The sequence below is a fragment of the Molossus molossus genome, unplaced genomic scaffold (genome assembly GCF_014108415.1).
Source record: "Molossus molossus isolate mMolMol1 unplaced genomic scaffold, mMolMol1.p scaffold_m16_p_20, whole genome shotgun sequence".
Lineage (NCBI taxonomy): Eukaryota > Metazoa > Chordata > Mammalia > Chiroptera > Molossidae > Molossus > Molossus molossus.
In genome coordinates, this window is record NW_023425356.1 from 4196779 (window position 1) to 4223353 (window position 26575).

Here is a 26575-nt window from a genome sequence, read left to right on the forward strand (position 1 = left end):
TGAGAATCTACCCTACAGAAATACTCACCTTTTACCCAAAGACATATGTACAAGAATGTTCACAAAAACTTTTGTATTCCAGCCAAAATAATGTAAAGAAGCTAAATGGTCATCATTAGGAGAATAAGTAAATAAATTTTAAAACATACATTATTTTTAGAATATAATGCATGTCAAAAAGAATAAAAATAATTAAGAAATTTGATGTAACAGATTATATTTATATACATATACATACATACATATATACATATACATATATATATCCCAAACAAAAATATGTAAATATGTATTAGAACACAGACTACAAGGCAATAATTTCCAAAAAGAAGTAACTTTACAGGAAACAAGCTATATTATCTACCAAAAATGCAACAAAACTAAAAATTAACAACAAAAAGCTAGGAAAAAAAAAATGACCCACCTAGATATTTATAAAACTTCTTTTTTAAATAACCCTTGGGTTAAATAGGAAATCAAAACTAAATCACAGGTCTTAAAAATGAGTAACAATAAAGACAGTTTGTACTGAAAGCCACATGATGCAATCAAGGTTCTATTCAGAAGCTTTTATCACCTAAAAGCATTTCCTTAAAGAAAAAAAAGGCTTAAAGCACTGAAGTAGTCATTTAGTTCAAGATACAGTTAAACCGACAAAATATAACCTAGGAAATCAGAAAGAAGAACTGATTAAAAATAAAGGTAGAAATTAGCAAACTAATAAGTCTAAGTCTAAAAATCAGAGAAAAACCAAGTCTATAAAAAACTGATCAAATCAACTGAGTTTTGGGCAAGTCTGACCACAGGTAAAAAGAAATATCACAAACAATATTAGAAATGAAAGAGGTGACAAAGCTGCTGATACAGAAGATAGTCTTTTAAAGTATGTGAAAATGCTATACACAACTTAAATCAGCTTAAAATATTTCAAAATCTAAATAAAATGGATGGATTTTTAGGTCAATGTGGGAAATAGGGGGAATGTGTAATACTTTCAATAATAAAGATAAAAAAATGTTTAGAGAGCAGGGGGAAAGGGAAGGAGAGAAAGAAAAATCTTGGAAAGATCACCTTTATCAATACACAACACTTACCATCATTAGCTGCACCGGCTGCTAGAAATATGTAGTAGCTGGTGTTTAGATCAAATCTATTCTTAACTCCAGGAAAAGTGATGTTTCTTCTGAAAGAACATTGCATCACACCATCCTCCAGCCTCCACGCCATGTCCTCAAGAGTGTCCTACAAACACACAACGGGTCTTCCAGCACTTTCCAGAGACTGGCTGAAAATAAGACATGCTCAAAACCCTTCCCCGTCCAACTCCCTTTCTCGAAGACCCTGCTGCGTGTTGTCCACACTGCCCCGTGCCTCACTGCCCCTTTGACAAGGGCGAGGAATGACGTCCCCCAGTTTGTGTCTGTACCCCACTTGGCAAAAAGATTATTTTTGCTTTGAGGCAAACGCCACAGTTCCTCTCCCTACGTGAGAGACTCTGGCAGATGTAAAACTCTACCTGGCCACTCACACACAATCAAAACCATTGAAGAAACAATTAGCAAGTAAAACCCTAGTGGCCACAGGACACTGAGCAACTGTGCAGAGGTTCCAACCACCTGTGGGAGTCGACCCATGGGAAAGGTGTGGAGAACAGGGCACCTCCCCAGGTGATGGCTACCGCTCACTCGGAGCTCAGCTGCCCTGTGGAAGAGACATTTCTCTACCGCACCCAGGCCACCCTTGGCACAGATGCCGACAAGGGCCACTTAAGGCAACTGCCCAAGGCACTGAACCTGTCTGTACCATGTGCGCTCCTCTTTGTCACTGGTCAAGAAATTCTTGGTGTTACTAACATAAGCCTCCTCCTAAAGCCCTGCTTAAAGCAAGGCCAATGCTTTGACCACCTCAATAAACCATAAAATATTTTTTTGTAAGAGGCAATAAAAAAGATTTAAGTGACAGAAGCAAGAACTCATCTTCCCCTACAGGAGAAGCTTGCTCTGTGCCCGAGGCACCGAACAGGGACACGTGGGGCCAGGGCACGGAGCTGCACGGATGTAAGCCGAGCGAGTGTAGCGATCATAGAGATCGAACGTGCAGCGTGGGGACCACAGTCGACAAACACGCACTGAGTACTGGAAATTGCTGAGAGTTCATTGCAGGTGCTCTCACTACCAACACAAATGGTGACCATGTGAGGAGATGGATACATTAATTAGTTTGATTCTAATAAGCATTTAATTATGTATATGATTATCAAAACATCACGTTACACACCATTATATACTTTTATTATATATTATTATATATATAATATATATATATAAACCCTGCGGCCAAACCCCTGCTCGGGCCCTGCTATTAACTGTGGGTTTGAGGCTGCCTAGCTGCACAGACATGGCACCGTTAGCCACGTGGCCAGAAGCTGGGCAGGCCAGGCAGAGGTTCCTAGAACTTTCACACCTACCCAGGAGTCCATCACAGGGTGACTCCGCCCCGTCAGGTGGGCAGGTTGGATGTGCACAGTCTGATCCTCATGGATACACAAATACGCATCATCATCACCCTGGGAAACAATGGTCAAGGAGAAATTTTTAAAGGAATTTCAATATTTTATTTTTTTAAGTCCCTAATAAATATCAAATAGTATTTGATATTTTAAAACATAATTTACTGACAGTCTTAAATGATACTATGAATTCTAGAAAATTGGCTATCCAATTTATTAATCAAAATGATTTTGTTATTATATGAAAGTAACACAATTTCAGTATTAAAAATTGGCTAAAATAGACATACATGTTTATATGCCCATAAACCCATCCCCAACTGAGCAATACTGTTAATGCTTTCATATATATTCATCCGAATCTATTTGTATTTATATGTACATTTTTCTCTCCAAATAGGAAAATAAACAGTTTTGTGAACTTTTTTTACTTAATTTATCATGAACATTGTTCTGCATATTTATTTGTAAATAAGTATCTCTGTCTCACAAATTTTCATGACTGTAAATGCACTATATTACATTGGTTTGGGGGGTAACTTTTAAGACAGAACACTGTAACCAAATATTGCTCATGTTGGACACACTCAGTAGATTCAGTATTACATCTTGAGACCAAAATGTCTGAGTTCAAGGAAGTACTCTTTGCCAGTCTAATTCTTATATATCCTTTAATCTCTAATAGTCTCGGAAAACTAGATCTTATTTAAATTACTACCAAAAGGCAGATTGCATCTTCAAAGTACATGGTGCCATTTTAAGGGACAAAGGAATAATCTAAAGGGACTGTGTAGAGTTTTGGTTATTTCATAAATTATGTAACAAGGTGTTTTATGGGCTTTGGTCACTGAGCTCCTTAAACAAGATCCAAGGACAACCAGTTAAAATCTATTCTGCTATTCTAACATGTTTTAAATGTAGTTTTAAAAGCTCCACATTTGAGAACTCTCTAGTACATAACCTTAGCAAAGCCATTATCCACTGTTACGCATCTTATATTCAACTCAAGATAAGAAACTTGGAGTCATCATGAATTAAACCAGGAACTGACAAACCACAGCACACAGACCGAATTCAGTCTGGCAGCTGTTTCTGCACAGGCCACGGGCTGACAATGGTGTTTACATATCCAAATGTTTTTCTTTAAATTAAAAGAAGAATATTAATTCAGGACAAGTGAAAACATGAAATCCAAATTCAGTGTTTATAAATAAAGTTTTAGTGGAACACAGCCACGCCTATTAATCTGGGGGCTGTCTGTGCCCGCTCAAGCACTGTAACGACAGAGCTGCGTAGTTGTAACGGAGACGGTGTTGCCCACAAGTTCAAAAGTTAGCATCTGGGTTTTCACAGGAAGAGGTTGCTGAAGTCTGATTTAAACAAACAATGTGTGTTTTCTAGAATGTCTATCATTAAAGAACTATAAGAATTATTTTATATACACCTCATCAGTCCACCTGCGCGCGCGCACACACACACACGGAAAGAGGACAGAGAGAAGGATAAAGTGGCAACTGTCGGTGAAGGGCTGACTAGTGTTTGTTGTAGTATTCTTTCAACTTTCATGTAAATTTAAAACTTTTCAAAACAAAAAGTTGGGAGTGGATAAGAGGACAAGGACCTGAGAGGTGAATAAAAGGGAGGAAGCTAAGTCACAACCCAAATTTCCCTGAACACCGGAGAAGACGGTGGCAGTGTGAATGAGAGAGTCTACAAATTGCCCAGGAGAGTATCTGAAAGGAAGCAAGAAGCTAGTCATGATGGCTGCTTTGTTATTATTGTTGTTGATCACCAAGAAACAGAGAACATTATGGGGAAGATAAGTTTGATTTTATAGAAGACGGTCTGGACCCTCATCGAACTAGACAAGACCAATGGGCAGCTGGACACCCCAATCCAGAATACAAGAGAGGTCAGAACTGGGAACATTCTAGAATTTGAGTGTTGAGAAATTGTTTATAGAAGATGATACTGGACAGGGAAACGCAGAAAACAGAAGCTAATATAGTATGTGTACTTAATGTGCTTTATATCATTTTTAAAAATATCTGAGATGAGGAGGATGTATATTCTTTGAAATTCAGTTAAAATTCAGACATTAACAAGTCGATGTTAGCAAAAACTATGAGAAATTATACTTTTCATCAATTTTAATGATGAGCTCTGATATCAAAACAACTGCTATCATTAATTTACAAGCCAAATTAAAATTAGGTTATTTAGATTATTTAATTAGGTTCATAACATATCTTCAGTATTTAAATGTACATTAATTACACTTTGAAAAGAAATAACAAGTCATAAAAACATCCTAAAAATTTAAAAATAACCAAAAATAGAAATAACCACTTTAAGACTGTTTTTGAGGGTGATTTATTTAGACTAACAGGTGTACAGATTATTTTAATCGTTAAATAGCATTGCTCTGTAAATCAACGGCACCTGCAAAATTAAGTCTTTTTCCTAAACATTTTTGATGAGTACTACACCAGAAACATAGGTAAGATAAATCTACTCTGAATGAGAGATAAATGCCTTTTTGCCATCTATGCCTACAGCTCAGAACACAGACAACTGGTCTACCAGTAGGCTTCTCCTCACCACCTGTGAAGCAGCAAGTGTCTCTTGGTCCTGCTGAGATGTCACAGGGCCAGGAGAGGAAACGTGTTACACTACTGCATGGAGCTTGGTGAGGATGTGGTGGAGAGTTTTTATTTAAGTGACCAGAACACATACCTACATGAGTACTATGCCATAGAAATAAACCCTAGACACTGCACACGTGTTTGCCGGGCTATCCTTGCTAATTTCTCCTTGGACTCCTCTGTTCGACGTCCCCATGGCCAGCTCCATCCCACTGCCACGACACAAGCACCTCCACCACCACTCCTTCTTGTTGTACAGTCCTCGTGCTTTATTTCTAACCAGCCTCATGACCCACCTCGCACACCAGACTTGGTCCGGTTTTGCCAGAACTGAAAACACCCAAGAGCACAGGCTACTGCTCTGACAGCAGGTACAGAAGGGAAACACAGACAATATTTGTAATGATTGTTATACTTGCTCAACATTATCTAAGAAAGTATAACATTTCCCATAAAAGTAATTTTGAAAAAGAAGGGTCATAATTTCTCACATGGTTTTTAAAAGCACAGGGCCGACCTTGTATCTGGCAGGTTGAAGTATGTCATTTGAGTCATAAAAAAAGTTAACGCGTGCACCCCAGAACTACATAATAAAATATAGAGGTCACAGGCCCATAGTGCAATGTTCCCCAAAACAAAGTCACACCTGGCTTCCTGAAATACCTGCCGCAGTACACACAGACCAGAGAGATCAGAGTGCACTATTAGGAAAAATTTCATTCTTCTATCACAAAATCTGAGAGTTTCCTTTCTTTCTTTGAAATGTGATTCCCTAAGGAAGTGGTGGTGAGTTTGAAACCCGACAGGAAGAAAGCCCTGGAGAACAGACTCCCGGCCTTCGCTGAGGGCGGGCAGGAGGCTTTCTCCGGCTGTGCTCGCCCCACCCCTGTTGCCCGTGCTGCTTGGACAGGCCCTGGCTACACGCTCTTGGTCCTTGTCCCAGGGAAGCAGAATGCTGATGCCCACGGCTGCCACCTACAGACAGAATCATGGGACCCCCAGACCCCAGGGAGAGCGAGGACCCGTTTCACACAAACCCTGCCCCCTGCGGCTAGAGGAAGGCACCGGTAAGACCACACTTACACCTGACCCAGGCTTAACTCCGTGTGGAAACACAGCACGGATGCCAGAGTGAAGACAAGAGCATCAGCCGCGCTGCAGTTGCTGGCCACCGAGAGAGCCACTCGGGGCGGAGAGCGTCCCAGATGACACAGGCTTCATGCAGATCAACTTGTTTTTGATTACACGTTTGGCTGTTACAGAGAGACCAACAGACAGCCAGGCAGATGGACAGAAGAGAAAGCGGGAGGCCCACTGGAAATAAGGCGATGGTCCTCACTTCCCGCAGGACGACTGTCCTTAGACCTAGGCAACTGCTCAGCCGCGACAAGCAGGAACACTCAAAGCTGTTTGCCTGAGACTGTTCTCAGCTACTCTGCCTGCCCTTCCCATCACCCTCAAGTGCGACAACTTGGCTCTGGAACAAACAGCTAAACCAACATTGCTTGGAGCTCACCCCAGGGATTCTAACTTCACGGCCATTTATGTATGTGAGAGGTACAAACCATCCATCTGTCGTGGGACAACGCGAAGGACAAGTAGCCTTTGCTGGGACCACTCATTTCAACCCTCACCGACCGGTCGTCCAGCGTGAAGGACAGGAAGACGCAGGCACGCTCCTTCGCCGGGTCGCAGGCCGAAGGGCTCCGGACACAGAACTTCTTACTCCCACAGTCGGAGGCACCGAACTGGAACAATGATGGGGGTGGGGAGGACTTAATTATCAAGCAAGCAATTCATTCCCAGTGACAGGAGGGTCCCTACCCACAGGCCAGTCTTTGAGCAAGACCCTTTTCATAAGAGGATTCAAATAAGGAACAAAAGACACACCCCAAGTTAGAAATGACCAGGGCAGTACTTTAGATGGTGAACTTTTAAACTCAATTAGTTTTAATTAAAATTTGGAAGGTAACATTAGTTGGACTGTAATTGTGCATAAGTATTAAAGTCCTCTGTATAAACAAAATAGTTCACATTAATTATGTTCCCAGCAAAGATTCCGGGAAATTCCGAGGACTTCTGAGGGAACATTTAACTCCATGTTGACGTTCCGGCCTCGAGCGAACCCTCTCATTTTCAGAGATGGAATTTTAAAACGCAAACTAACCCTTTGCAAATTTTTATATTTAGGTCCTGGACTCTGCTTCTAGCATTCAGTTCCAACTTGGTATTAAAATAATACAAGAAAAGAGACACTCCTCCACGTAACGCCACCGCAAACAGTGGTAGCAATGTAGAGGGAAGAAGCAGGAACCGTCTGGAACACCTCAGTGTCGGGCTCGGGTACGGCCAGTGAGCGGGGGCATCCTGTCGGCTCTACACTTTGACACCGCCGATGAGAATCGTCTGGTGAGAAAGGACCATCACGGCGCCTCCGGAGGAGAGCTACCAGCACTCATGTCACTAGAAGTAACAGGAAAACGCTCTCATTTCTGCTTCGGGTCTACCAGCCCTTCCGGCCAAGCATGTGGGGGCTGTTCCCACGCTAAGCGATCCTGCAGTTCTCTGTGGACACCAACTGGGTTTCCTACAATTCCGTTCCATCCTGACAATATCGACCTGGGGTTGGCGCCAGAGCCCACGGGTGAAGGGCCCAGGCCCTCACGGCTGCCCACTTCAGATGCCAACCACGAGTGCCAGCCGTCGCCTGTGCTCCTCGCTGGTCGGCCCTAAACTGGAGCGCCCCACAATCCCCTCCTGGGGTTTGATCATTGACACAGTCGCTCGCAGAAGTCAGGAAAACAGTTCACGAGAGCACCAGCTCATTGTGAAAGGGTACAACCCAGGAACAGCAGAGGACAGATGCACAGGGAGGGCAAGCGGGGGGGGGGACCCGAGCCCCCCGGCCTCTCTCAGGGACCGCCCTCCCAGCACCTCCTCGGGTGCAGTGACCCAGCAGCTGACACCCGTGCCTCTCAGATTTTTATGGAGGCTTTTCACGTAGGCCTTGGGGTTACTAACTCTATTTCAGCCCCTCTCCCCTCTCTGGAGAATGGGGGTGGGGCTGAAAGTGCCCAGCTGCTAATGACAGCTTGGTCTGTGTGGTGACCGCCCCCATCCAGGCGTCACCTCATTAGAACAAAGTATGCTCCTGTTACCCAGGAAATCCCAAGGGATTTGGGAGCTCTGTGTCAGACTCCTCTGTCACTCAGGGATTCAAGGGTTTTAGGAGCTCCGCATCAGGGACTAAGGTCAAAGAGTAGCAGGAACTGGGGCAGAGCCCAATACCTGTATCTGTTTATATCACCGCACAGAAACATAAGAGAAATCAGAGTCAGATGGAGAACAAGCCACCAGGAACTGGGAAGCTTGGGTTTGGGTCTCTGCTCTCGCCTTGACTCCGTTCTGAAGGAGTTGTTCTCCCAGGGTCTCTGCACCGTCAACTCTACAGCAGGGCCTGAACAGGGCCTCTTCCCACCCTGCAGGCGCTGTAACCATGCCTCTGAACCTCTACGATTGCAGAGTAAGCACTGGGCACAGAGGCACAATAAGAGCTCCAGGAGCTGATGCCCTTCACGTGGGCATATGGAAAACTAACCACCTGGTCTGTCATCGCTCCTGGGAAGCTCAGGTCCAAACTGACTGCTTCTTCCCCTAATGCAGCTTTTAAATAAATAAACAAACTAAGAACTAGAGCAAAATAATAGATCTAAATGTATGGTCAATTAAAGGTGCAACAGGCATAATAATATAGTCAAATGTAATTGTCATACGTGGCAGAATGAAGAAGAAAAAGAAAACAAAAAGCTATTACATAGAAGTATAAGTGTCTTACTTGGTCTTCCTGTAAGAACAAAGAGTTATAAAAAGATAAGGGAAGGGAGCCCTGGTCAGTTTGGCTCAGCGGTTGAGCGTCAGCCTGTGGACCAGGGAGTCCCGGGTTCGGTTCCTGCTAGAAGTATGTACCACAAAAAAAAAAAAAAAAGATAAAGGAAGGAAAAGAAAAAAGGAACTAATATTTACTTAATATCAATTAAGTGCAAAGCCGTTGGAAACCTTGTATTTCATTATATCGACTCATTCTCATGGTGACACTGAGAGTTAGATATTATTCTCATTTTGTAGGTGAAGAAACTGAGACTTTGAGAATTAAATAATTGTCACAAGTCAACAGTCAGGATTCATGCCCAAGTGTGTTCTTTCAGCTCTAATAACCTGCTTTAAGGCATTTTCACTACATTCACATCTGAAGCGAGAGGCCTAGTTCACCAGGACTGCCTTCGGCAAAGCCCTTCTGTTTCTAATACACATTCCCCTTCGTAGGATGTGTTTTCTCAGTCGTAATTCTCCTGAGCCAGAGGCCTCCGTGGGATTCCAGCTGGTGAGCTGGTGGGGTTTCCAAGCCAGCAGGGGGTCCCCAGGACTCACTGGCCTTCACGAAGTAAGCTCTGGGAGCTGCACCACTGTTCAAGATTGTGCTCCAAACCATGTCTAAATGTAGCTCAGGCTTTAGGCTCCCACTCCATGTTTGGTGGTAGAAAGGAGAGAGAGAGAGAGAGAAGGAGAGTGAGGGTGAGAAAGAGGGAGGAAAGGAGGGAGGAGGAGGAGGAGAGGGAGGGAGGGAGGAGAGTGAGGGAGAGAAGGAGGGAGGGAGGGAGGAGGAGAGGGAGAGAAGGAGGGAGGGAGGGAGGAGGAGAGGGAGGGAGGGAGAGAAGAAGGGAGGAGGAGGAGGAGAGTGAGGGAGAGAAGGAGGGAGGGAGGGAGGGAGGGAGGAGGAGGAGGAGGAGGAGAGGGGCGAGGGAGGGAGCTCCTTGCTGCTGCTGTTTCCCCAGTGTTCAGAACACATGCCCACTGCTGTTCCAGACTGTGTGTCAATGTCATGACCACACCTTGAACATGCAGGGTCTTGCACTCCCTTTATTCTAATCTGCAAATCTAATGTTGCAAGAAGACTTCCTTCGGAGTTCCTGCTTAGACCCACAATAGCGGCACCACAACTCAGTACAGCTACTCTCTACACACGTCACCGAGCACAGAGCCAGTGTCCTAAGAAGCTGCCCTTTCAGACTGCGTTTGGGACAAACCGTAAAAGGTTACTTACTGACTCGGTTAAATGGGAGACTGGAGGGAGGGTTGACGGAGGTGCCACTGTAGCTTCAGGTGTTGAAAACGGAAGTGCTTTCGGTTGTGAAATGACAGCACCAGGAATCTTCACCCAGTAGGTTTTATACTTCTCCACAACCGTGACTCTGGAATGTAGGACCGGGAGGTTAGCCAGACCCTGACTGTGGCCCATCACAATCCAATCACACTTTAAAGGGAACAAATAATGAAATGAGGACACACTTAAGAGGACCTAACGAACGTGATAGCTCTCTCCCTTCTCCCTTCCCCTTCCCTTCTTCCTCCTCCGCTCTCCTCTCGTCCTCACTCCTGTCCCCTCCTCTCCTCTCTTCTTTTCTCTTCACTTTTCTGACTCGCCTGTGTGGGGGCACATTCCCAGCGCTGGACCCCGAGACTGAACCGCACAGGCCTCCCTGGCAGGCGACACTCTGCTGCGCTCGTCACCCACAGTGCTCTGCTCGGAGGACACGTGCAGGCCACCAGAGCCAGAGGCTGTCCGGGCTGCAGAAGCCACCGTGAGCTGTGAGTGGGGTGACATCCCTTCTTCACGTCACACAACACGTAGGTGCCGAGCTGTGCGACTGTGTGCTGGGACCGGGTGCCCCAAGTGGAGGGGGAACCGAGACTGTCAGGAGGGCAGTGCCCCCGGGAATGCATGTCTTTCACACCCTCCGGAAACATCCACCCTATGACATGAAGACATCTACGAGGTTAAGGGGCAAGTACGCTGATCTAATCCGCAATTTGTAACACTGCATAAAAGTCATGCAAACTGCAGGGCTGTGGGTTTTATATTCTCATACCAAGACAGGGGCAAACCCATGAAAGTCTTAGCCCAGCACCGCACAGACTCGAGAATCCCTGAGGGCTCCTATTAGTGTGAGGCCACGGGAATGCTTCATTCCCTCAACAAACGTCGACCAAGTGCCTGCTGGAGGCGGGCCCTGTGCTGGTGGAAAACTAGTCGGCCAACCTCTACGTCACTGGGGTGGTGTTACGACCACACCGGGCCTCTGCCATACAGGTGAATGTCTGTCCAAAAGGTGTAAAAAATGACAAGACCATTACTGTGTCAATTATACCAGTTACAAAGTTATTAACTTTTTTCTACTCACAGAAACCGCACGTGATTTGGGGCACTCTTCGGGGCATTCCAGTAGACTTTGATTTCTGTTTTTTTGTGGGGATTTGTGTGGCTCACAGCTGATCCCTAAAATAAAATGGAAAAGACCCATCGGTCACTCGAAAGCTCAGCTCGGCTGGAACTACTATCCTTTTGCAAAGGAATTTATTATTGCACAGCCTTGGCGTTCTGGTGAAGACCATGCACTCAGAACAGGGCTCAGGTACTCCGTAAACGCATGCTGACTGTGGAGAGCCGATCAGCAGGGCTCTGTGACTAAGTTAGAGTCACCGGAAGTGTAAGAATTAAAGTGAGTTATGAAGACTAGGTGTGTTCACGCTACATAGACCTGCTTGTTATTTCACTTATACTATACATTTATATTCCTGCCATTATATTCCTTCCATTAATACATACGAATACTATGCAGCAGATTCATCAAAAGAAAAAACTTCCCTCCTCTCAATATGTAGTCACTGTATTTGTGTAATTCCTCTCTCTTGAACCATCTTATTCCCACTTTCGTTCACCTGGCAAATTCCTACTCATTCTTTGTGGCCCAGCTTTGGGGTCATCTCCTCCAAGCACTCTCCCCATTTCTTCGAGCTTGTGTGGGGTACCCCAGCTATGCTCCCCCCGCCCGGTGGGTGTTCGGAGCGAAGCCACCGCACGGTCCTACCCATGTGCCGTAGGTCACAGGCCCACATGCTGTACTTATATCTAAGGCTGTGGGCTCATCAGGAAACAAGAGTAAGTCCTGTTCATCACCACGTCCCTTGCAGCCAGGCCAGTTCCTGGTATAACAAATGTCTATTAAACAAATAGGCAAATGAATGAGTGACAAAAATTAGATTTCTGTCCCTCTCTAAAACTCTATCTTCAACACTTACATCCTTCAAAAACTGATATAATAAAAGTCAATACTCTATAAAATATCAAGAGCTGTACACTCTTCAAGCTACTGCCCTGCCTTTCTTAAGATGTGACACCAGTAGACAAGTGAGGGGAAAACTGGACCACTGTGCATTTATTTAGATGTTTGCAGGATGTGGGTAATGTCGTCGTTTATCTTACAAACACCAGCCTGTCATGAAAAGACCCGTGGAAACGAACAGAAGTCAGTTTTGAACTAGATGCAAACCTGTATGTCTCCACAAGTCAGAAGCTGCGACACCTGGCTGTCAATCAATGTGAAGGAACCAATAGGAGAGCCGCTCAAATCCTCAGCATCACGGGCCTCTAAGAGAAAGCCTCTAAATTCTGGCCCTGACAAAGTAACTGAGAAACAGACAAAAAGGCAGGGTAAGAGAGTGAAACTGTTTACAGGAGGCACGGCACAGTTCGAGTCAGGCGTCCATACACAAAACTACCCCAAGAGAGAAAACAACAGAAACCGTCCCCTAGACAAAGTTCTAAACTAGCTTCCACAGGCCATCCACTCCCTGAGATGTTAACAGCCCTCTCACAGGGGAAAGGGCAGGCAATGGTCAGGGACTGGTCCATGAGGCCAGAGTAGTTTGGAAAATGCTGGTTGGAAGTAAATTCTTGTTTCTTTACTGCAAATCCTTAGGTCTTTTAACATCCACCTGTATGGTATGAAACTCTAAGAGGTATAATATATATAACACAAAGTGTGTTTTTCACATACTTTACATTAGAGCGTACCGAGGAATAAGTTTGCAGAAAATGGAGCTTCCAAATGCTATGAGAAATACACCTTTAACAGCCAGGCTGCATTTCGCCAGAAGAATGAAGGTAGCATAAGCAATTACACTATATCAAGAAAGATAAGGGTTTAGTAAAAAGAGGGGAAAAAAGAAAGATAAAATTTATTACATCTTAGACTAGATAAAATAACCTTTATTTTTCTTTTCTATGGAGTTAATAGTCTTGTTAATGAAGACATATTAAATATGATAAAAGCATATTTTACAAACTGCCCTGAATGAAGAGTAGATACACTAGGTAAGTAACAGTCATCTTCAGTAGTTAAACACAAAAATGGGAATATGATGGTGTCTCACCAAAACAGGGAAAGAGATTTAACTGAAATTGTATAACTCCAACAGTAACAAAAATTCAGTTTACAGTAAAAGGATGAAACTCAAACCCAGAAGGGTACCTTCGACCTGCCCTCCCGGTGTGAATGTCGTCGGAGCCGCTGCAATGCTGTGCACAGGGTCAGGGTGCGGAAGGTGGTTGTGCTGAGGGACCATGTCCTGGCATGACTGCGTCACATCTCCATTGGGATAATTAGCCACAGAACCGATGCACAGCACGAGTACGAAGGCACCAATGGTAAGTCCAGAAACTGCCATCTTAAAAAGGAGGTTAGAAGTATGTTATCTTCAGATGTAAGTATGTTATTTTCAGATGTAATTAAAATAAAATATATAAGTTTTCATACCGCAGGACAATAATTCTAGAGAATTATTTGCTTTCAATAATCAGCTAACCAAATTCTCAAAAATATGCAGTAAGAGACGCAAGGTGAAGTTTTAACCGGGTTGGAATCCCGGCTCTACCACTTACCATTGTGACCCTTTAAGCAAAGCTGCTAAAAACCTCCACCCCCTCCAGTGGAAAACGAGGAGTCAGAGCATCCCATCAACATCGTTTTAATGAAAGGAAGACAGAGCTGAGAGTCTGACAAGGAATGATTGGGAAATAACTAACTGGTCCAATAAAAACAGAAGGTTTTATTCCACTTCATCCTAGAAAGCTTAGAGAACATATAAGACATGTTTTCTGGATTTAAATAGCATCATCTGAATACATCTTAGGTGACTTCTCCCATCTTCCCACTAAATTAATCATGGTGACATGGCAGATCATTTAATTTGCAATACTGGAAACTGAGGGTAAACAACCAATTGCAAGAGACAGTATTTCTATTACCTATAGCCCAGAGACCTGTGAATTAGAAAACTTATTTCTCCTCTCACCCAGTGAGGTGACTCCGACCATGGGCCCCGTAGGCAGCAGCCGCTTGGTGTCAGCCCCACCCTCTCCTGGCCCACATGGTCTGCTTCTCTCTCTTTATACATTCAAAACCTGCAAACCCCACGGAGGCTGGAGATAAAGCAGGCGGGGGCGTGTTACACATGGTAAATGAAGTAGGCAGGTGGACAGGCTGCAGCTGGAAGAGCACAAGAAGCAATTCATCCTCCATGAAAACAGAGTTTCCTGCATCATCGGTCTGGCTACAGACAAAATAAAAGCACCCAGAGAACCACTGGAGTAAATTATCCTTTTACAATCGTGCAAATTACAAACAAACCCCCACATTGGAGCAGAGATAAACTACAGGAATGCCTGCTAGCCACCAAAATCGAGGGCTGCACACCTGCACCAGCCCCGCCCGACACTGGCAGTGAGCAGGGTCCAGGGGTCCAGTGCCCCCTTTCTCCCACTGACCACTGAAGCCAGCAGACCTGTTCCCCTGAGGGATGAGGGGAGGAACAAGGAAGCAATCAAGCACTTGTGGGGAGAATCTACACCATAAGAGAAGTACGAGATTACGCTGTAGACTCCGAGGAAGAGCGTCATTTTAAAAATGGTCAATCACTACAGAAATTATATTTAAGAAAATAACTGCTGCCGGTGTGGCTCAGTGGTTGAGGGTCGACCCTGCACCAAGAAGTTGCCAGTTTGATTCCCAGTCAGGGCACATGCCCAGGTTGTGGGCCAGATCCCCAGTGGAGGGCATGCAGGAGGCAGCCAATCAATGTTCTCGCCCATCGATGTTTCTATCTCTCTCTACCTCTCCCTTCCTCTCCCTCTCAAATAAATAAATAAACAAACAAACAAGTACATTTTTAAAGAAAATAACTGCTAAAGAGTGGAGCCCTAGGAGGATTTCCTACTCAAACATGGCTTTTCAGGTCCTTTTGTTGGGGACAGGCCTGCTTTTAGGACCAGGCAAGATTTACTTGAGAAGATCAAAGTCATAGTTTCCACCATGTGACCTTGGCCAAGTCACCATTAAGACTAAACACAGGAACAGGCCACTCTCCTGAAGAATGACAGAGTGGGAAGAGTTAGTTCAGTTTCACAGATATTTGTCTGGCACTGACTCCTATCGGGTAAGAGTGGCCACCAACATCCACCTTGATGTCCACTCCCCGCTGTGCACTAAGAAGCAAGTAACACCGATCACGGCGCTGAACCTCCCTCTCAGCTGCCTTTGCTAATTACACACATGACCAGAATAAATGCAGAGCCACCTGCCGCCCTAACGTATGACTTCAGGAAAGCCCAGTGGAAAAGTAGATTGGGAATCAGGAGAGGAAGAAGTGTAAGAAGGGAAGGGGAAGTGGCTAAGAGTCAGTCACTAGGAAAACATAACACACAAGGTCGGAGAGGGAAAGGAACAGGAGCATCTGCTCTGTTCTGGGTCAGATGCTGACCCGTCAAGGTGATGCTCGTTTTTCATTACAGTAGCTGATGATGGTTTTCCAGTCAGTGGTTTCAGGAACACTCTTTTTTCAAACTAATGCATTTAATTCATTGGCCAAACCTGTGCCAGCTGACACAGCTGTGAAAGGAAGTAGGAGTTATTCACGGAAACTTCTAAGCTAAAATCACGGCCTGTGGACGAGCTAAGATTCTGAGGTCATCCTCACAACAAGTGGGTATTATGCTCATTTCGGAGGGGGGAACAGGAGTCGGGGGGTGTACACTAAAATGTGTATACTTTTAGGATGAGAACCTAAATCTAACTCTAATCCATGTTCTTGTCACTCAGTAGCATTGCTCCCTCCTTGGGGACAGAAGGAAAGTGAACAAGTCCAGCACGGATCCACATTTCACGATGGACCATGAGTGGGACATGTGACAAAAGTTAAATCTAAATTAGCCTAATTCAGAATGTTGAGTTCACTCTACGAGTCTGAGAAGCAATGCAGAGATTTCTTTCATGGAACTAATTTGTCAGGGCAGAAAAATAATTTCACTTCTACCCGTCTAACTTCTTCCGGCTGGGCTAATAATCAAATTAACATGAGACGGATTCGCAGGAGAAAGACAAATTAAACTCCTGTCCATGGGCGAGACCAGGAGCCCTGAGGAACATGCCACTTTGACAGAAGCCACCACCTTAAATACCAGCTTCAGCTGAAAACGAAAGACCTTCACTGGGCCGGCCCATGGTCTTTCTGCCCCCACAGTAATGTATCTTGGGAAGTCAGAGTGACCCCCTTTTCCCAAACCGTTCAGCGCACTCTCCCACCGGAGCCGCCAGACGGCGGAGCCGCTCAGTGACCGTGGTCCCTGCACACTGTGGGCCAGGGCCGCACGCGAGCCTGAATGAAAGCTGGGGGGGGGGGGGGGTGCTGCGTGGCAGCCTGGCAAACCCGAAGGCTAAAGTCACCATCACCACTTTAGTCTCTGATGGTCGGAAATTTAAACTTTTTAAGTAAAAGCAGTTCCTGGTGGCAGGTAATCATGTCCTAGGTTAGAACCTTCCCTGACAAAGGTCAGTTTTCACCTTAACTGAGCCCCCTCCCCCTCTCCCCGTCTGTTGTCTTCTGTATCTATAACAGACCTTGGGACCTCAGGGTACCTCCCCTTTTCCGGACTCCTCAGGGCACGACCAATACTCCAGAGTGGAGACTACAAATCCCCTCATTGTTATTTCAATGTGTTAATTGTTTTTCTTTTTAAAATATGTTTTTATTGATTTTTTTAGAGAGAGAGGACAGAGAGAGAGAAACATCGACGTGAGGATGTGAGAAAGAAACACCGATGGCCCCCTGCATGTCCCCTACTGGGGACGACACCCGGGCGTGTGCCCTGACTGGGACCTCTCAGTTCAAGGGTCAGTGCTCCGTCCACTGAGCCACACCCACACAGCCGGGCTTAATGTGTTCATTGTTGACTGTTAACTGTTTATACCCACCTTTGTAAAAGATTTATCATTTGCTTTTTATCCCCCCCAGAGGTCTCCCGCTTGGCTCTCTCCGGCCCCCTCATCGACCAGCAGTGGACTTCAGGCACAGCCCCCAGCTTCCTCCTCTTATCGGAACATACAAAACAAGCTGCAAAACTCCATTCTCTGCAGCATTTCCTCAACCCATTGAGACGTTGCTTCCAGGCAACTGTCAGCTTGGCTTAACTGAACTCACAAAAATCCTTCACTGGTTCGGACGTTTCTTACATCAACCATTTAAAATGCCATCAACGAGTGTCCTAAGGAAGAGTGAACGGCGTGGACTTTGAATGACGTAGCCTCACCGGGCCTTCGTTTTCTCACGTCGGAGACACTGAAGCCGAGATCAAGGGCTTCCGCGAGGATCAAATCACACCGGGAAACCCGGGCACAGTGCCCACCACAGAGCACATCTTCCATTAAGAATCGGCGAAGTCTCGCCGAATGCCACCAACCCGAGGCGACCACTCTCTTCTCAGAACCTCCATATGCTCTGTTTTCTTGCTAATAAAAAATCACGTTCCATTTTCCTTCCACAACCGGAGCAGCAGACGTGTCCTGCATGACCTCGTGTCACAACAGCCAGGGCCGCAGCTGCTGCGGACTCGTAGGACTGTCCCTTTCAGCAAACCCTCCTTTGGAAATTTTGGCCCCTGCTGTCAGCAAACCAACAGGCCAGAGGTGAGCCTCCCCCTGTACCACCCAGCGCGTCCCCCACCCCCACCCCCCTCTTCCCTCATTCAGAGGAAAAAGAACATTTCTGAACTGAAAAGTTTAGCTCCATGAAGAAATACTCCTAACAACTCATTTACAAGTTGAAAAATCCCCACTGCCCCTAGGGCAGCATGACAAGATACAAAAAAATTAAGGGTACAGGCTCTGGAAAAACAGAAAGGCACACCAGGGCTGGGGTGGGCAGAAGCATTAAAAGGCTCTTTACAATCCAAGTAAGGCTCCAAGTACCCTTCACACACGTGGTTATGTCATTGGATGTGAACACACAGTTCCCAGAGTTTAAATTCAAAAACAAAAAAGAAAAACCCACATGCATGAATAAAGTCACTGCTTTTCAGTGTCCCAGACAGGGCCCTGCTCAGTCCCCCTCTGCTTGGGAGTAAAGCTCATTAGGTCAAAGTCACCGGGACACCTAACCGGCCAGTGAGCTCTCCTGGACTCGATACAAGCTCCAGAACACGGCATGTCAATAAAACATCACCCAGTGTCACCAACTGCCCCGATACCCAGCGCTGTCACCTAGCTGTCGCTGTCACCTAGCTGTGTCGGATTTTTAAAAGCCTTGCAAAGAGTTCTGCCATGAGAAAAGTAAAGAAACACTTACCTTGAGGAGCCTGGGCAGCCCAGCAGCTTCCGGTTTTGTTACAACTTGTATCACATTTCAGCAGCTGGGTGGAGCCAGTTTCTCCTGCAACCAGAGGGAGCTTCTCCCAAACTAAGCAGCAAAACTGGATTTGCAGGACGGTGCTGTTTTAGGACTCCATTTCTGAGAGTTAAGTGTTCCATTTTACTCAAAGGAATTGTGTGTGTGTGTGTGTGTGTGTGTGTGCGCGCGCGCGCCAACTGGTCATTGTTTTTCTGAGAAAATTTGGTTTTTGTCTTTAACTACAAAAGCATTTGAAAATATGCTATAGAATACCAAGACAAACCAAAGAACCTACTTGTGATTCGCTACGGTTACCAGATCCAGCCAATTAAAATATAAAATGCCTGATAAAATTTCAATTTCAGATAACCACCATTCTTTGGTGTAAGTGTTGTCTTACACACTATTGGTGATAATTATACTAAAAAAAGTGATTCAGTGTTTTTCTGAACTTCAAATTGACCCTAGGTGTCCTGTATTTTATCTGCTAACCCCATCTAGGAAATAACAGAAAACAGCAAACTCTTTCAATTAACTACAAAGACATAAAAGAATTGGACTGCATAGAACAGGAACTTTTGAAAGTTTGAACAAAAGAATTATTTTATTTTGGAAAATGTACCCTGAAGTTTAGGAGTTTTGTTTCTTTTTAAGCCTTTAATCTCCCCACCCCCCAAGATTCTTTTGAGAGGACAAATATATATATATATATATAAAATGGGCTAAGAGAGGACAATGTATCTGAAAATATTAAACATTCAGACTATGACTAACACACACAGAATGGAAAATAGACTGTCACACACGCCTTGACCTGTGGTCACTGTGGGACAATCAACACTAGTAAATTCTCTAAAATCATTTTAAAAGGAGATTAAGAGGGAGAAACACACCATCACTTTCATCTTTCTCCTTAAGAACTAGTTGCAGGATTCTAGAGAGAGGCTTTAAACAAAGCCCCAGAGCAGGTTTTCTACGCTACCTGCTGGGACTTCGGAGAGATTAAAACGACAGCTGATCTCACCTTGTGAAGCCTCGCGTGGTGGCAGAGCTTTCTGTAGTTACAATCAGACCCTTTCCAGGATGAGTCCCCTGGACACTATGTAAGCCAAATGTATGAAAGACAAGGAAGTCCATAAAACAAATACTTCTCACAATATGCTGTCACAGTCTCTCATCCCGAACTACTCTCAGGAAGCAGACTGGCACATGGAAGGACCTGAACTGTGAGGCTTAGCAAACCAGCTCTCCAGGCTGACCGGTCCCTGAGCCCCCAGCTCTCATGCCCCTATCGCTCCCTCCCAGAAGTCCTCCCCCACAGGCTCTTTCTGGGCAGTTACTTGTCAGTTGTCGTGAAGGAAACCAAACAGATAAAAATGCTCGGTGGAGCCTGGATTCTGAGAAGTGAACCCGCCTGGAGCCCACGTCTGGGCTCCAAATGAGCCCTTCTCAAACATGTGGTTTGGGAACCCCTTTACGACTCTTACAAATTACTGTGAACCCCCAAAAGACTTTTGTTTATGTAGGTAATATATATATATATGTCAATATCTACTGTTTTAAAAATTAAAACTGAGAAATATTTAAATACTTATTCACAAATTCATTTCTAAATGAAAAGTGAACTCACTGCATGTTAACATAACATTTTTTTACTATTGCTTTTGTGGTTTTTAAAAATAAGAATTTAGTGAGAATAGTGGCATTGTTTTAATTTTTGCAACTCTATTGCCTAAGCTTAATCTAAGCTGAATTTCCATATCTGCTTCCTTATTCAATCTGATGTGATGTCATATAACACATGTAGCCACTGAAAAAACTCCACTATGTACTCACAAGAGATTGAAAATTAATAAGACAAATAAAGTATAGCAAGAACAGTAATTACAGACTACAGAGCACTCTGACAAAGGCCCGTGTATTATCCTAAGTTTCACAATGACTCCAAGTGAAGGTGTTAGTATGGACATCCTATAGCTACGAATGCTAAGGATGTGTGTGGCCCAGTACATTGCCCAAAGTCAGGCAGAGAACAGTGGTAGACCAGATTCGAAGCCAGATCTACCAACCCTCTACACTAAACCTCATTGCCAATGGACCAACCTTATAAACCTGCCTTTCCTACTATATATACTCAGCATTTCAAAAAGATTAAAGTAGAACATCTCAAATTGAGTAGCCCCTGCTTCACCTCAGTAAGCCAAACCCCAACATCTGCAATGGATTCATTCTCACTGGGCCTTTAATAATGTCCATTTCATCCAAACAGCCAAATCCATCCCCTCTTCTCCATCTCTCCTCCATCACCCTGGCTTATGTCTTCATTGTTTCTTGACCGGACTCGTCATTATCTGCTAAGTGCCTCCAGTTTCCCATCAAACTAATTAGCTGTCATGTTAATTTTTCTAACATCATGTAATTGTCCTGCTCAGAAAATCTTCACTCAGTGTTTATCAATCTCTTCCTTCTCTTCAACACCAAAGTTAAACCTAGAGATGAGTTTTAACTTTTTGTCTCTTTCATATCTTACAGCTCAGAGTTTTTTCAACTCAGAGCCACGATCCATTGACTAGTGAATTGTAAAATCTTTAGTGGGTCACAATCAGAAAAAGTTTAATGAAATAAAACAGAAAAGAAACCATCTGAGTGCATTCCATGTGATAAGAGTAGTAAATGCTGTTTCATGAGTTTATTCTGATTGTATCTATGAATAAACGTGTACTGTTTATGAGCTGAAATGTATTTCTTACTGTGGGCAACAGCCCAAAAATGTTATAACCAACTATTTTTATATTTCACCTAGTCAATGATTAGTTCCTCCCTTTTCATGACTCAAATAGAGACCTTCTTCCCACTTGTATATTCTAAGCAAGGGAACATGATGCTTTGGAAACATCACCCCGGATTTAAAGATCACCCTCAACTCTAACTGTCATCTGGACCTCTCTGAATCTGGTGCCTCATAGTGAAATGAAAAATAAAATACTTGCCTTATGGCCTGGTTGTGGGGATTAACTGAGATAATAGATGTAAAGTGCTAGTCCATGCCTGAACATAAAAACTCCAATAAAAGGTATGCATTATGATTATCTATGCTCGAATTCTTTGGACGGTAGTAGTAGCCTTCTAATGTCACCCCTCATGACCCCACTGATCCTGTCAACAGCGGTCCAAGATCGGATCAGTCTTCCTACAGTGCTGCTTTTTATCAGTAACACAGTGTGGTTTACCATTGCTTAGAGAATTACATCCAGTCCTCCTGGACTTAACGCCCTCCACCACCTGGCCGCGTGCATGACATTTATGGCTTTCCCAGCAGGTACTGCTGACAAGTCCGTGCATTAAACACAAAGACTCCTTCCCGTGTTTCCACCTTTGCTCATGCTGTTTCCTCATCTCTTTTCTCTCTACCTATTCAATTCTTCAAGGTTTAGCCAAAGTCCCAGTTCACCCAGGAAACTTCTCTGACCATCGGACCTAATAAGCTTCTCCTGACAAGGAAACAGATCATGTTCTCTGAAGTCAGACCTGGTTAGGCTGAAATCCCAGCTCTGTTCTTTCGTAGCTGGTTGACTTCAGGCAGTTACTTACCCTCCTAATCTGTGTCTCTATTTGTATAGAGGAGATAATGATAGCTAAGTGGGGTTATTGTGGTGTTTTCATGAGGTAACATCACTCTGGCACCTTTCATGTCTGTAATGCCTTATATTGGTGAGAAAACACACTTCACATACGCTGCCTTTCCCACAATTAGTGGTTTAATTGCCTGTAATACTCTTTGCTACTAAATCCAGACATGGCCTCAGACCCTCCCCCACACTGGTGGTGACAGCTCCACGCACTGCAGGCCCCCGGGGAAGGGCTGTGCCACGCCTTCAGTGCCTCTTTTCGGGAACTAACGCAAAAGCAGGTGTGAGACACAGGATCTGACCTTCCTTTAAGTGGGAGAAGGATGGGTGCCCAGAAACCCTCTGCTTTTGTTTTACCCTCTTAGTCTTGATTTGAATTTAGTTTAAGGCTCAACTGTTGACCGTAATGAAAACACGGGTGACTTCTGTGTCCTCTTTAATTACACTGCTCTCTCGTGGCATTCCAGTTTAGAGCAAGACAACAGTCATGCTTGGCGATCGCAGCCGCAGCGAGGGCACCACAGATCAAAGTAACACATTCAGAGGTTGTCTCAGCTCCACCACATTATTCAGAAAATCTCCATCGACCACCTTAGAGACATGACAGGAAGTCACATTCTGGGGACTACAATCAGCAGCTTCTACTGTTTCCTATCAATGAGGGTTATACTGCATTTAAATGTCTACCACACCTGTTTTTAAGTCAACTAAAGCAAATGAAAAGGAAAAACTAAAAAAGAAATCAGGGAAAGGAAGAAAATAGCATCTATTTAGTAATAACCTAGGGTCTATTCAGAAATAACCTACTTATTTTTATTTACTAAAAGGTCTGAGCTGGTGGGAGATCACATCCACAACACAAGGCCAATGTAGAGCAAGATGGCTTTAGTGCAGGCGCCTGGGTGCAGGCGAGCTGAGCCGAGAAGGGTTCAGCCTCGAATCAGGGTACTTGATCAGCCTACTTTAGCTTCCGGCAGTTCCTGCTGAGGTACTCTGTCTGGCCCATCGCCCACTCTGCAGTAGGACTGAGCTGGTATCTCAGGCCTCTGCGGGTCATCCATTGCCTTGTGGACAGTCCTGATAACCCTTATCCATACTCAAAAGGCTGAGCCAAGGTCATGCAACAACACAATTTTCAGTTTCCACCTTTTGCAAACTTTTACCTTTACCCTTTAAAACATTACTAACCCTTTTATTTACCAAATTTTAACAATGAAAGAATAGTATTTCCTATGGAATTTTGCTTTAATAGCTCTTGGGCTATGTGACTTTATAAAATGTCATTTACTTGTAAGATGATCTGAGTCCCACTCTATTATGTGAGAGCTTTTAATACATACAAATGCAACGTCATCTTAATACTGAAAAGAAACTACATTCTCCACAGTCAGAATGAAAAGTAATAGATTTATTGATCGAATAAAACATCATTGGTAACATTCATAGTAAAAGCTCACCTAGCCCTGGCCGGTTTGGCTCAGCAGTTAGAGCATCAGCCTGCGGTCCAGAGAGACCCAGGTTCGGTTCCCGCTAAGAGCACGTACCTCAGTTACAGTTTGTCCCCAGCCCTGGTCGGGTCATATGGGAGGCAGCCACTGGATGTGTCCCTTTCACATCAATGTTTCTCTCTCTCTCTCCCTCCCACTATCTGAACAAAATATCGGGGGAAAAATGTCCTTGGGTGAGGATAAAAAAAAAAGAGTTGTGTTGCCCTGGGTGGTTTGGCTCACGGTTAGAGTGTCAGCCTGCAGGCCAGGGAGACCCGGTTTTGATTCCAGCCAGGGGTACATATCTCGACTGGGGTTCGTACCTGGCCCCAGTTGGGGTTGTGTGGGTGGCAACTAGTCGATGTGTCTCTCTCACATCCATTTCTCTCTCTCCCCTCCCGCCCCCAACTCTGTCTGCAGAGGAAGGTAAGAATATCCTTGAGTGAGCATTAAAAAAAAGAAAGAAAGAACAAAAATAAATAAAATAAAATAAATAAAGAGCTGTGGAAGCCCGGCCAGTGTGGCTCAGTGGTTGAGCATCGCCCCTGCACCAAGAGGTCGCCAGTTCGATTCCCGGTCAGGGCACATGCCCAGGTTGTGGGCCCAATCCCCAGTGGGGGGCATGCAGGAGGGGGCCAATCAATGTTCTCTCTCGTCAATATTTCTATCTCTCTCTCCCGCTCCCTTCCTCTCTCTCTAAATATCAATAAAGACAAAAAAATTATCCTGGCCGTTTGGGCTCAGCGGTTAGAGCATTGGCCTGCAGACCAGAGAGTCCCAGGTTCGGTTCCCGCTAAGGGCACATGCCTTGGTTGGGGTCATGTGGGCGGCAACCGGTTGATATGTCTCTTTTGCATGATGCTTCTCTCTCTCTCTCTCTCTCTCTTTCTCTCTCTCTCTCTCTTCTTCCCTCTGTCCCTCCTGCTTTATCTCAAGATAAATGCAAAAATGTCCTCGGTGAGGATTAAAAAAAAGGTATGTGGCAGTCCAGAGAGCAACACCCTGCTGCCCGCATGAGTCTTCACGAGGAAGAAAACAGAGGGGTGTTTCCCAGCTGATAGGGAAGAGAATGCATTGCAGACAGAAAAAAAAAAAAATGAGGCTACAAACACCACTTGTTTTACAAATGTGTAAAATAGCATCATGTGCTCTAAGAATGAAAAATAATCCTAGAACACCAGGAAATTCCGGGACCACAGTTCCCACCTCTCAGCCCGCCGAGGCGACAGGGTGGTGTTTACCCGGCAGGGCCCCACAGGGGAAGACGCCTTCCCCAAAGCCTTCAGTTGCGCCAAAGGAGGACTCTGCCAAGGCAGCAGAGGCAGAACAAGGAGCGCAAACACACTCAGTCTTCATGAAATTCGGAGGCAAATGTGAGCTGGAACATGCGGCGTGAATGAGGAGCCCTGAGGACAAACGGGAGCGGGGGCAATGGAACGGCAGGGTGCCGAGCACAGAGCCTGCAGTGACCTCTTAGGCGACTGGGCTGGCCTCCCAAGTCAGGGCCTTCTGGGGTGAAATGCCATGGGCACCACCCACTCCCTAAGGGCTTCCCTGCTTCCCCAGAAACGCCCAGCTCATCACCTCTGCCATCTTCCATTGGTTACCAGGTAGCCATAGGTCCTACCCACACTCAAGGTGTAGGGGTTACACAAGGCACCAATACCAGGACACAGAGGTCAATGAGGATCATGTTTTAGTCTCTCTCTGCCTCAAACTGACTTATCCAAAGCTAAGTCACTGGTGCCAGCAGCATGGCACCCCTGCTGCTTCAACCAAGGACACCGTAAGGGAGAAAGGAGCGTATTTAACCATGGAACCCCTGAGTCTGAAGGCACAGGGAACCTAGAGGGGACGGAGGAGGCAACATGAGGCCTTGGGACAATAAGACAAAAATCTTTGTGTGCTGGCTTCGGACCAGCCTTGGCAGGAAGTGCTCGCTGGAATTTAGTAACTGTGAACATCCACATGGGGGCAGCAGAGGCCAGGAAACTCTAAGTAGGACCAACCGAATACAGAGGAGCACCTTTACTGTCCTACCTGGCAATGCACATTTTCTGTCTGATTACTGGAACGAGGTGCGCCTGGGCGGGGTGACTGATCTTTCTACCCACCCACATGAAGCACCACACAGTTCACTGCATTCTTCCCACAATTCCTACAACAGTAGTGGGGTCTGGGGGTGGGGGTGGGGGCGGGGAGTTGATGAGGCCTCCTGAAACAGGCACATAGGCAGACGTCTCCTACCAAGACTAGCGGACAATGTTTTAGAGCTACCTTAAACTACAACAGTGTCATACCTGGTCTGGTGTAAAGCCGTCTAACTCAGAGTTTACATGATGGGAAATCCCAGCGTGGGGGAGAAAGTATCCAGTGAAAGGGAAAATGTTATTTCTACAAACGAGAATTAAGGAGAAAGGCTTAGTGCTATATACACAAACACTGTCTACACACACCCATATGCTCACACACATACTGGACAGAGTTCAGAGTCAGCACGGCCCCGTCAGAATAAGCAGATCTGACGTGAATAACACAGGCGGTAACTCTGTAGATCAGAATGTTCTGAGGAAGTTTTATTATCACAGAAGTTTCATTTCCTGTGCTTAGGTATAAACTCAGAAATGCGAATAAGACTCTTCTGATGACTCCACACTGTCCTCCAGACCCCTCCCCTCGCGTGTCACCCAGCACACTGCCCCCTCTTCTCTGTCCTCCGAACTCCAGACGGGCTGCTCCCTCTGGCCC

General features: G+C 45.1%; 1 protein-coding gene across 8 annotated transcripts in view; it reads right to left on the bottom strand.

Annotated features, from left to right (window-relative positions):
- Window positions 1–19919, bottom strand: part of FRRS1 (ferric chelate reductase 1) — a 33335-nt gene extending 13416 nt beyond the window's left edge. For 4 of the 8 annotated variants that reach the window (XR_004960900.1, XM_036272280.1, XM_036272284.1 and 1 more), the window contains exons 1-7: window positions 13524–13719; window positions 12543–12679; window positions 11394–11488; window positions 10256–10403; window positions 6720–6902; window positions 2468–2566; window positions 1095–1242 (exon numbers count right to left, since the gene is read on the bottom strand). Coding sequence is in view for 7 of the 8 variants with exons in the window: in XM_036272280.1 (XP_036128173.1) it covers window positions 1095–1242; window positions 2468–2566; window positions 6720–6902; window positions 10256–10403; window positions 11394–11488; window positions 12543–12679; window positions 13524–13719 (1006 nt within the window). In the remaining variant the exon portion in view is untranslated. Of the gene's footprint in view, window positions 1–1094; window positions 1243–2467; window positions 2567–6719; window positions 6903–10255; window positions 10404–11393; window positions 11489–12542; window positions 12680–13523; window positions 13720–17300; window positions 17423–18669; window positions 18743–19735 lie in introns of those variants that run through there. The other 4 variants (XM_036272283.1, XM_036272281.1, XM_036272282.1 and 1 more) reach the window with 4 other exon arrangements.
- Between the last annotated feature and the right edge of the window lie 6656 nt (window positions 19920–26575).